Consider the following 12,045-nt stretch of genomic DNA (forward strand, 5'->3'; position numbering starts at 1 on the left):
CCTTGCACATCACACAGTATGTCCCAATTAATCCCAGAATAGGCAGAAAGTAGCTGAGTTTAATGCTTGAGATGACTCACCCCGCCCACTCTTTCGAAATGATCGCTGTCTCGCTGGAAGTCGATGAGCTGGCCGTTGAATGCCCACGAGAAAGACACATCCAGAGCTGGATCGCAGGCAATCTGGCAGGGTAACACGATGCTCTCGCCAACAATAATTTCCATGTTAGACGGCCTCGTGGTGATTCTGGTGGGCTCTGGCCAGACAACAGACGACAGTGTAGCATGTTAATATCTCTGCCACGGGAACCTTTAACACCGCCGTGACCCCTGCAACTGCCATCTCACTTCTATTCACGGCTAAATCAAGTCACCGTCATTAAATTAGCCGGGCATGTGTGCGCTTCCTGATTTTAATAAGCACTTAAATTCCAAGCCTGTCCATTAGCAACATTTAATGACATCTCAAGTTTGCACTTCATGTTCCGGGATCAATTTGGAAGAAAGTGTTTGAAACAGGATTACAGAGATGGAAGCACACCCCCACCGGTGACTGTGGTGGATTGGAGGCCTCAGAGTATGCTGAGGAAAGGTCACAGTAATTAAATTCTATGACATTAAATGGTTCAGCTGTCAGTGTATGAAAAGAATAGGAGCTAATGACAAAAATAAGTCAGGTGGCTACACACACATTAGATTAAACTGGAGGTCTACATGTACGTGTTATGTCACTGCATTCATAAATAATGACCTTTAACTAAATCAAGGATAATGTTTTGTTGCTTACTTAACTGCTATTTTGCATAATGTATAACAGCCATATTAATTTGACAATAACCTTGGTTGTTAATGTTACGCATGCAATATGAGTTGAATATAAAGTAATATAAATGAGGATATTCTCAAGCCATGGGCCGTCGAGAAACGGCTGACCTTTATTTTGGAACGACTGAAAGGAAACTGGGCGTCACGGCGTTGCAGTGGTTATCACTGTCGCCTCACAGAAAGAAGATTCTGGGTTCTCCCGTGTCTGTGCGGATTTCCTCCAGGCGCTCCCGGCTTCCTCCCACAGTCCAAAGACATGCAAGTTAAGTTAATTGGTGACTCTGAGTGGCCCGTAGGCGTGAATGTGAGCGTGAATGATGTTTGCCTCTGCACTGTATGTCAGCCCTGCACCGCTGGTTAAAGCTTCATATCCTAAAACTGTGGTTATGCAGCCGTAGAAAGAGCAAAGCGTGCGGAGTCTGGTGTTTTTTATCGCCTTTTCAAAACCAAAAACACAAAAGCTGTTGAGAATGGATTGAAATGTGCGCTTGGGTTTCTCACAAATATTAGAACGGCTGGCTGACTAGAGGTCCACCTACAGTAGTGAGCTGCCGTTACTTCCAAGGCCAAGAGTGAACTTACCATTAGCCGACAGCATTACGACATTATGTGCGATTCCAGGGTACTTTGACAAAGGCCTGTTCAGGGCGAACACAGAGTCAGAGTTAGTGGCTCCGTCTGGCTTTGTGTTGGATTTGGGGCAGTTTAATTTAGATTACTTCGCAAAAACTCAGTGGTTTGTTAAATAAAAAAAAAATGATGAAGCAATTGCAAACACTTGTGCTGATTGTCAAAGTAACTAATTATGCATTTCTACTGAACTCCATTCTGCATGTTTTATATACATTTTTTCTTCTGATATTTAAATGTAATGCTAGGGCTGACCTGCTACCATTACAAAATCAATGCTGCTTTTGCTTCCATGTCATCTACATGTTAACTGATGAGGATGCCGACTGTTAGGCTACATTCGCCAATAAGCTTCAGCTTCAGTGTTCCTTATTGGAGCATTGAATTAGCATGAAATCATGTATGTAGAAAAGTTCAGGTACGCTTTGGAAACAGGCTTATTTCTTTTCCTGCCAAGAGTTAGATGAGAAGATCAATACCAGACTAGCTGTTTCCCTGTTTACAGCCTTTGTGCTCACCTAAGTTAGCCGTGCTGCTGGCAGTTTCATACTTGGTGCACAGACATGAGAGTGGTATTGATCTTCTCATCAAAACTCTCAGTGAGAAAACACATAAGCAGATTTCGAGTCGGCCGGAAACATTGAGAAGTCAGCCAGAGAAGACGTGTTCAACCTGCTCGCAGATTAATGTTAGTGAACTGCAGGCAGGCTAGCTACGGCTAATAAAATCTGCTAACGGTGGCTGCACGGCAGCTCAGTGGTCAGCACTGTCGCCTCACAGCGAGAAGGCCCCGGACCTGAGCATAACCTTTCTGTGTGTGTAGTTTGCATGTTCTCCTCTGGGCGCTCCAGTTTACCCCACCCTCAAAAAAAACCCCAAACAAAACAATGTATGTTTATTGTAATAATAAGGTTAATTCTCCTGCCCTTGACCAAGGCACTGGCTTGGTACTGGAGTTGGTCCCCAGGCGCTGCTCAGTGGCTGCCCACTGCATTATAACACTGCAGATAATGCATCTCCCAACGGGGATTAATCAAGGATAACTTAAAATGACAACAAGAGTTGTCATTTCAGCTGTCAAAGTGCATGGTTGCCAGTTAGAAAGGAGAAGCTGCACTTGTCTTTGTGTGTTCGAATGGAAAGATTAACAGACATAATACTGCCAAAGGAGGGTGCAGCACAGGGTCAGCTAAGGGTGAGCTGTTGTTGGAGAAGAGCAGGACTCACCGGTGATGAGCAGCCTCCCGGTTGTGCTTGCCGTCCCAAACTGATTCTTAGCGATGCACGTGTAGCTGGCTGCATCCCGTCTGGTTACGTTGGCGATCTTTAACGTCCCATTGGGAAGCAAAGTAATCCTGAGGGGGGGCAGAACAGCTTTTTACTGTATTGACTAAGAGAGAGAGCACAGTTAGGCTGAAGTGCTGAGTTTTGTACTGCATCTGCCTGTAGTCACTATTTTGCGCTCAATATCTTCACACGTGACAGTTTATTTTAGCCGTCCAGCAGTAGAGCCTCTGTACTTCCACAGAATTGTATTCTTGTCAAAGTGGGAAAGCCTCTGAAGCACTTTGACCCCTGTGGAAGCCTATTTTAAAGCTCTCCACTAATACCCAGGAAAATGAAATTCTTAGAGGTGGGTTAGCAGCAGGCAGGGTGACCCACCACCCTGACTCAGCGGTGGGCTAAACTCCGGGACACATTACTAACTGAAGAAATATTTTACAAACAGCAACAGTGAATAACTCAATGAATAAATAAAATGTGCTTTACAGGCCTTATGTTGCTAAGGTCAGTGAGGCAACTATCACACTGGGAGGTCACTGACTGGCTGGATGTTTAGTAAAAGCCCAATATATCTCCTTAAGCTAAAGGCACAAGTATTGCCCCACAATATTATTATATATTATAATAACCAGCAAAGACTTGTTCAAGAAGATAAAAGAAATGAACAGATGAATGAAAACATGTCAATTGAATTAAGTTAAACTGAATTAAATTAAAGCAAATAGCATGTATTTTATCGTCACCACTTATAATATCAATAAATATAGTCACAATGTAATGTTTTGTTTGCACCTAAAGCAAGCCAACTGGCTGCAGTGCAGACAAGTGACAACTAAGTGACAATAATACTAAATGCTAAAACCTGCTGTAGCAGCAGCATAAATGGAGTCCAGAAGTGGTTGAACTGCCTCAGTAATGTCAGTCAGGCAGCAGCATCTAGCTAAACTTAGCAAACATTACCAGACAAACTAAGGCTGAGTGCAGTGAATTGATCAATGGTCCATTTTATTTCTTATGTACCAAAAGTTTTGATTGTAAGAGGAAAACATGTGTTATAAGTTTTCTATTCTTTTTAGCATTTCACAGCGTTTTCACACTCGTCTCCTGCGGTGTCCAGCCATACTGAATTGTTGTGTTTTGGTTGCTCGGGTTTTGGACGAAGATATCTTCCTCTGAGAGTTCTGCCTCCACCACCAGTGCAGCGAAGGTGAGTAGAATTGTGTTTGTGGTGCTCAAAATAACAAAAAACTATGTACAAAAAAAAAACAAAAAAAACAAAGCAGTAATGTGTCTTTTAAGAAATAATGAATAAATCACAGACTTCACTGTAAACAGTTATTATTGGAGCTACTGTGTACCAAACAAATAGTCCCGATGCTTTCTAAAAAAAATTATCCAGAATAACAGCGGGGCAGAGGAAGATATTTCAGAGACCGACATCTCAAACCCTGGGTGCAAAAAGCTCCTATTAAAACTATCTGCATGGCTGGACAACACGAGGGGTAATTGCGAAAATATGTTTTTCATCATTTGAGTGACACTAACTTCAGCTGATGGTATTTAGTGACAAAATGTGTGCACAAATCACTTTCACACTGCACCAATTTACAGCGCGACTGCAAACATGAGAAAACATTCCCCATCCAGAGCCTGTAGCATCCAGAGCCTGTAGCATCCAGAGCCTGTAGCATCCAGCGCCGAGCACCTTCAAAGACTGTACTGTACGTAGGCTTCACATACAGTGCGCTAAATGTCAGTCAGCTTGGGAATTCTACCAATTTCCTGCAGCTATAGATGTAGCTCCCCATCTGGAGCCAACTGAGGAGCCCCAGCGCTGTTTTGACAAGATGCTTGATGCTCACATTGTTCGCTTTTAAACCTCCTTTTGAATTAAGCAGCATGGGAGTGATTCAGACAGCACAAAGTTAAGCATTTCTTCAGTGTGCTGGGATGCGTTTGCGTGTTGGGGTTGTTTTTATTCAGTCCTGCCTGTTGTGTGTGTGTTTGTCTCGATGTGCATGCGCTGACTTGCAACAGGGTTTAGTCACCGTCGAGGCTTTTCTTCTCCCTCCAGTCGGGATGATGAAAAGTCAGCGGACGGATTGCTCAAATGTGTCACTTCTTGCCTCTGATTTACTTTTGCATTTCTCCGCCTTTTAATTGGTTCGTTAGTATCGTGCGGAATATTTTCAGTAGCTCAAATTCCACTTTTGCTGTTTCCAACGAGAAATCAGACAGAGAAGGACAACAAATTAGATTAAGCACCGCTTAATGCCGGTTAAAGTGGTGCTTGAAGTCTGCTCATTGCTCATTGAGACGACTTTGCTCTCAAATCTTGAGCAAGGTTTTTGTCTTTGCTTCTTCGAATCAAACTCTATTTGTGTGTCCTGATAAAGCTTTGATTGAAGGTGCAACAGCTTCAGTTTTACTTTCATATTCCTTCGTCTGCCTAAAAGCAGACAGACTTTATCTTCAGCAGTGACTCCATTTGCTAATCTTTTATCTTCTTAAACATTCCATGCATGCCGTGTTGATAAGACCAGCGAGCATCTTCATCCCTCACACCAAGCCATTTGCACGTGAGGGTGCACGCAGTATATTAGCCATGTGCAATTTTCCTGGTGAGTGCCCTGCTTTCAGTCTCCTCATTAGCCTTTCCCTCTATGCACCTGCACAAATGCCAAATACACTATTCAAACAACTCGGCTTGCAGTGAATGTGAACAAAAGCTGCGAGGAATATGCACTTGGACTTTTATCCTACCTTTCAGTTCTCTGCAGGATCTCATTCCCTTTCTTCCACAGGCTAATTGCTGGGGGTGAGGCCTGAGGCTTGCATTCAAGAGTGACTTCGCTGCCTGAGCGAGCTTTTAGCAAGGCCCTTAATGGACTTTTGGAGAAACTGGGAGGTGAAGCTGTGAGTTGTGTGTTGGAGGGAGACAGAGAAAGAAGTGAGATTTAAAAAAATAAAACAACAATAACAAAAAACTGAACTTGTCCAGATTAACTGTGTGTGTATCGACTCTCCTTCAGCTTCAGCAGCCACTGCAGCTCAAAATCTCAACATGAATGCATCGGCAATGCCTATTGGGCTCAAGGCTATGGACTATAAACACAAAACCCACCCTCACCAAGCTTCCAACCTGTCTAGGTTGCAGCTGTTGTCCACCCTCATTATCACATTTTGTCAGCCATCATTTGGACCCCCAAGTGTCATCACATGTGGCAAGACAGAATCTAATTCCTCATCGAGCCGGTCAGATGGAAGTCATCAAAGCTTTGCAGATAAATCAATACCCCATCTACATGAGAAAGCATGCACAATGCCACAAAGCAATGCGTTTGTAGTATCCAAATCAATACGATGAAACGAGTGAACGTAAAATGAGACACTCCATCAGATTCATATTTTTGCTGGCAGAGCCCATAGTGGCACGGAATGAGTCTGCAGACTGATTGCTGAGGAGAGATACACCAGGCTGCTGGTTTTTATCTGAGGAGATGATCAAACGCACAGACAGATAAGCAGGATAAAAGCAGAGGGAGGGATGCAATCTTACCTAACACCATTAGTTGGGCACTGGAATAAATAATGCCATGTTTGTTTTCAGCCACACACTGATACATCGCCGAATCTGACAGGTTTAATGCAGCTATAGAAAGAGCTCCGTTTTCGATTTGTACACGGCCCTGTGGAAGAAAGAGAAACAGTTCTGCATATCCATTGCAAGGCCAGTCTATTATGTCCAAAAGCGCAGCAGCAATTACTGGTGCACCATGAGGGGAGGAGGACAGCGGGAGAGGAGAAAGAGGGGGAGAAAAACCAAACAGTTAAAGAGCCTTGTGGCATTCTACGTATGTTCAGCTTGTAATAGGAGAACAAATGAGGAGGCAGCGGTGAAAACTGCAAACCTGCATCTTAGATATACAGAAAAGAAGCAATGTTGACAACAGCACCAGCAGCATATTAAAAAGTCATTTGTTTTCTGTGGTTGTTCAGTTGGAAAAACTATGTTGACAGCTTGGATGATGGCTTAGAGTGGTTTTTAACTCAGTGATTTAGTCAGAGACCCCCTGGTTTCTCACGGTGCTATGTTAATTATAGACGTATAGAAAGCTGGAGCTTAGTAAAATAGAACACAGTAGTGAGATGCACAGACACAGTCACACAAACGCTGCTTACCCTCTAAGTGAACCGTATGGAAAAGGTGTTTTTGCACATTTGTCTAATAGTTATGAGAGGTGAGACTTGAACAATGTCTTGGGGAGGGTCTGGAAGGAGTTTGAGAAAACTCTGAGGATGGGTATAAGGTTTCAACAAAAGGACTGCAGGTACAGAGTCTAGCACATGTGAGCATCTTCCAGTGCCATAACAGGATTTTATTACTCCTGCATTGTGAGAAATGTCGGAGATTTTTGGAAAAAAGCAAATTTTCATCTGTCATAATTTGCACAATGTAAATGCTTGATCATTTGTGTTTATTTGCCCCAATCAACTTTAACTGTAAGCTGGAAAGCAATGTACACACTGATTGTGAGTCTGTGCTCAGCTCAGTGTGCGACTGAACTCAGAGCTCAACAGGAACTCTAGTTCTTCCTCTTATTTCCCTCCAGTCTCTCTTTTTCCTCTCGTCTGTACATTTATCAAGCAGATTTACAGGATATGTACATTTTTTTTTCAAGTTGAAATATTTTCAACTCGCTGCTTTGCACCAATTCACATCAATTTGCGGTTCCCCAGTGTCTTTCCATTTACTTTTTTTATGCAATCTCACATAAATTCGCCTCGCATGCTGTCTGAACACACCCAATTTCCACCTGAAGAAGAAGAGTTCGGATGGTAAACGCACACGAAAGTCATTGAGATCAGAATGCGAGCAGACCATGCCTGCAGGTGGTCTGGCTTGTATTGTGATCAGGTCTTAGCTAGGTGTCAACTCAATTCATAGCGTGACCACACTCTTACGATAAAGGAAATTGGAAGGTCGCAATACTCCGCCTCTTCCTGCTGGCTCAAGCAAAAACTCCAAGAAGCAGCTTAAAAAGTGGTTTACACAGAAATGCACACTGAGATCAAATCACAATGCAAGAAGAATCAATGCAGCATGAACACTTGATTCAGACCAGGTGTAAATGCACAGGCCCGTGAGCCCGATGCCATCACGCTGTACAGACGCAGACACCACGTTTAAATAGGGCCAAAGTGTCAGGATACCTCTGCCTCTTTTTTAAATATGTCCTCAACATTATGAAAGCACAGTGCTTGATCACTGGAGCACCCCTTGAACAGCAGTTCTACACTGCAAGTGGGAAATGAGAGGCTGATTCTCGCCATGAAAAGACGATTGTGATGCAGAACCTGCCTTCATCCAGAACAGGGTTAATTCACAGTCAATTTGTCTCTGTACATTTTGAATTCAGTGTAACTCATTAGCAGATCTAACTTGCTGTGTTTCTTCATCAAATCGAGGACAAGTTTTAGGCAATGTGAAAGCTGTGAAAAAGATATTACAGGCTTCTTCAGCAAATTCTGTCGAGAGAGGCAAGTTGAGCTTTAGCTGAGCTTCTCAGTAAGCCTCAGAACAGCTTCAATGCCCCTTAACCTAGATTTTCCGAGTGTGTGGAACTCGTCTGGAGGGATGAGCATCATTCTTCCCTCATTTTGTGTTTTTACTGTTCAGACATCTTCACATCCATTCAGGTTTTTAATTTGTCACCCATCTATTTTGCGCTGAGAAATCTAACAGATCTCCGTACCTCAGCCACCACCTGGTCCCCGTTCTTCAGCCAGCTGTAGGATGGTTTTGGCTTTCCGTTGGCTTTGCACTCCCAAAAGAAGTTTTCCTCGATGGACAGAGCCGTGTCGGCCACTGTCTGGAGCCAGTGAGGTTTAGCTAAGAATGAATGAGAGGATTACCTTTTAAAACATGCGTTTTAATTAAAGAAGCAGTGGATTAGCAAAGTGGCATCAGAAATCACAAAGCTGTTAAAGCAGCCTCACATGAAATCATCAAAGTTTAAACTCAGCAAGTGGATTATCAGCAGAATGAGGAATACAGGTTGGCAAACAGATTTGAATAAATGAATTTGGAGCCTCTAAAATAATATTCACTTTTCACAAGCCTGGGTCCATAGCCTGTCCTGTCACTTCACGGAAACATGCTATAGATTCAACAAATGAGATTAAAGCCGCTGCTCATATGAATGTTTTCCCTGTAAAAGTGTGGATATCTGCTCGCATTCAATTTGACATGGCTCACTAACCATGGAATGAAATACGACCCCGTGCAGCATTTTTGCCTCGCCGATTCTCCGCCATGCATTCGTACGTCCCCGCGTCTTCCTGCTGGAAATTGGGTATTTCGAGGACGGCGTTTGAATTCTTCATTTTGACTTTGCTGGGGAAAGGGATGCCGCTGGTTCTCCTCCAGCTTATTTCTGGGACGGGGCTGCGAACAAAAAGTCCCCATGGTGGCAACTGTCAGTCACAGTGATCAAAGTCTGATTAAGCACAGAGGAAAAGTAGTTGAAGCAACAGTCTTGTGAATTATTGTTCCCTACAAATCAAACTGTGATTGCTCAGATTTCCAAAAGCTCTTAAAAGAACTTTGATTTCTGCTCCCTTGTCTTTTCATGCCAGGGCCCTCACTCTCCCATGGATTGATGAATCTCAGCATGAGTAATGTTACGTTTGTGCATTCTTAAATCATCTTGAGTAGCACTATGAATGGATGAGCCTTCACACACACACACACACACACACACACGCACAATGAGGCCAACTTACTTTCCCAGAGCGAAGCATTCCAGTTTCACCACCGCTTCCTTCGCAGCTGGAACTGAATCAGGGAAATGAACTTCTATTTTGGGTTCATATTCACCCATTACTCCTACAAAAGGGAGACAATAGATGACAAGCTTTTTATATCAATAATTAACGGCACACGTCACGCACATGCTGGATCAAAGAGAGAGCAGTAACACGGCGGGACAGCTAACAGAAAAGTCTTTATGCGTACGGAGCGAAAGTGACCACTGAAGGGCTGGTACAGAGAAAATCAGAGGTGGCTTATGAAAGATTCAGAGAACACATCATGAAAAAGACTTGTGTAGTAGAGATTTATCACCTGTGGCAATGTGACTTCATTTCTGACTGTATTTGTATTCACATCACTAAAGCAGGTCAAAGACTTCTTCACAGCGATAGTAGCGTGCCCTTTAGTATTATCAATTACAACCACAGTCTGGCAGCAGGAGCTGATCTGGGGTCCAGTGCATGTTTTCAGATTAAAGGTCACTTAAGGCTGTGAAAAGCTGTGATAAGTGCGAGCATCTTACGCAACACAAAGCATGGAAACTGCATCTCCTTCATCACACAATGCACATCCTCAACGTGTAGTCGGAGATGATCTCTGATATTTTCCCATCTACAAACGTCTCAGACTGACACAGGCAATTCAAACTCTGAATCAGCTTGTGAAAGCTTTGATATTTTTACGTTTAATGCTCTTAACCGATGACTTGATTGGATGAATAAAGAGATGCACATTTAAGACTACAGAAAAAAACACTCTACCACATTCAAATAAGGCTTTGTAATGAATGGCTTTATTAATTATAAGCCATTAACAACATCTGGATTGCACAGGTATGAGAAATCTATTAAGCCAGCATGTCTGCAGTAATAAGTGTTATTAAGTCATTAAAAAACAACTTGCAGCCAGATGACTATAGGTATGAAGGGGGCCTTATAGAAAGTGTTTTTTGAAAAACACATCACAATGCTGGCCACACACATGTGACTGAGAAGAAAAACACAACAGCACAGCAGCAGCAGTGAGAAACATCCAGGTGGGTTGAAACGCCGCTTTATATTTTTTAACATAATCGACAAAAAGCAGATCCTGCCGGCTCGTTGAAATATAATCAATGAAATGTCGTTCAGACAATTGTGATGCAATATTTATAACAATGCAGAGCTGAGTGATGACATGTTTTTATATTGAAATCTGAAAGGGAACAATTTTAAAGTTGCAAGATCAGCAATTTCATCTCTAACTACATCATGAACAATGTCTTAACATGCTGACGCAGGTGGACGGTTGAGTCAGCGGCTGCAAAATCCAAACGAGAAATGATGGTTGTTGTCTGGTTAATATGCTCTCTGCTGGCACGCTTGGCCAAAGATGGTCCTGTGAAAGAACCACCACTCTGTTTCGTTTTTAAAAGAACAAGCACGTCTTTTCTGTTTCTAAAAGGCAAACAGGCCTCTCTTTTTTCTACATAATGATCTAGGCGATTGCCTCATGTCAAGCTCAGACAGGTAGCTAGCAGTTAGCGTGGCAGCCGTTCGGTGTGAACGTCAGGCAGCCGGTGAACAGAGCTGTCAGAATGTCCCAGTCAAATCTCGAACCACATCATATCATCATTTTAAGCTCAAGACCATGAAAACTCTGGATTGAGCTGCCCAGTATTCAGAGCGGCTCGTCCTGTCAGTCTGGGAGGCTAACATTAACATCAGCTCCAGCAGTTCAAGTGAGCTGTCAGCAGTTGCATTAGGCGTCATCAGTCCGATATCAAAACATTGTCAGGTGTGACTTATCAACACTTTTTACGTGTTACTGTAACTTGCTAAAGATTGTAACTGTTATCAGTGAATGTCATGCCACTTTCCATGAAATAATGTTCAGTAAACCACAAATGTAATAAAGAATGGAGGCTAAATGGTTGAATATTGTCACAGAACATTTGGTAAGTTCACATCACTGACTTTCCTCTGATTCACTGGCTTTACAACTAACAATTGCATATTCATCTCTGGTTCTGTTCACACAGAAACAGGTCTGTGATTATGCTTGGTATAATCAAGTCTTGTTTAATAGACTACAAATGCAGACCTAATTTATTTAATTTATGGAAAATAATCACAATTTAAAATGCTGCAGCAACATTGGGAAGGAAAGTCTCAGATATAATGTTGTTTTAATAATATGTAACCTAGAGTTAGCTCGGTCTTAAAGTGCTGTAGACAAAAGGCCAAATTGGTGCATGACGGGCAATGACCACATATAACAAAGATGGATTATCCCATCATAGATTCCTGTTTGAATCTATATGACACATGAACATTTTGTAATGCATTTGTATTTTAGTGGACAGTGTGATAAACCAGTGGGGTTCAAACTAATTTAATCCCATAACGCCTATCGTCGTGAGTTCGCATCATACCGCTTTAATCCACATTGCAGCCGAATCGCGCATGCATTCCTCTAATGCCGGTTTGTGCATATTCAACACACACCTAGGTA

At 42.6% G+C, this 12,045-nt stretch overlaps 1 protein-coding gene across 2 annotated transcripts in view; it reads right to left on the reverse strand.

The window, feature by feature from the left end:
• Positions 1-12,045, reverse strand: part of cntn3b (contactin 3b) — a 40,828-nt gene that overhangs the window by 10,746 nt on the left and 18,037 nt on the right. For both annotated transcript variants that reach the window (XM_041949808.1, XM_041949802.1), the window contains exons 6-12: positions 9,525-9,627; positions 9,002-9,186; positions 8,495-8,631; positions 6,298-6,427; positions 5,502-5,652; positions 2,682-2,809; positions 81-256 (exon numbers count right to left, since the gene is read on the reverse strand). In XM_041949808.1, the coding sequence (XP_041805742.1) occupies positions 81-256; positions 2,682-2,809; positions 5,502-5,652; positions 6,298-6,427; positions 8,495-8,631; positions 9,002-9,186; positions 9,525-9,627 (1,010 nt within the window). The remainder of the gene's footprint in view (positions 1-80; positions 257-2,681; positions 2,810-5,501; positions 5,653-6,297; positions 6,428-8,494; positions 8,632-9,001; positions 9,187-9,524; positions 9,628-12,045) is intronic.

The sequence above is a fragment of the Chelmon rostratus genome, chromosome 2, assembly GCF_017976325.1.
Source record: "Chelmon rostratus isolate fCheRos1 chromosome 2, fCheRos1.pri, whole genome shotgun sequence".
NCBI classification, from domain to species: domain Eukaryota; kingdom Metazoa; phylum Chordata; class Actinopteri; order Chaetodontiformes; family Chaetodontidae; genus Chelmon; species Chelmon rostratus.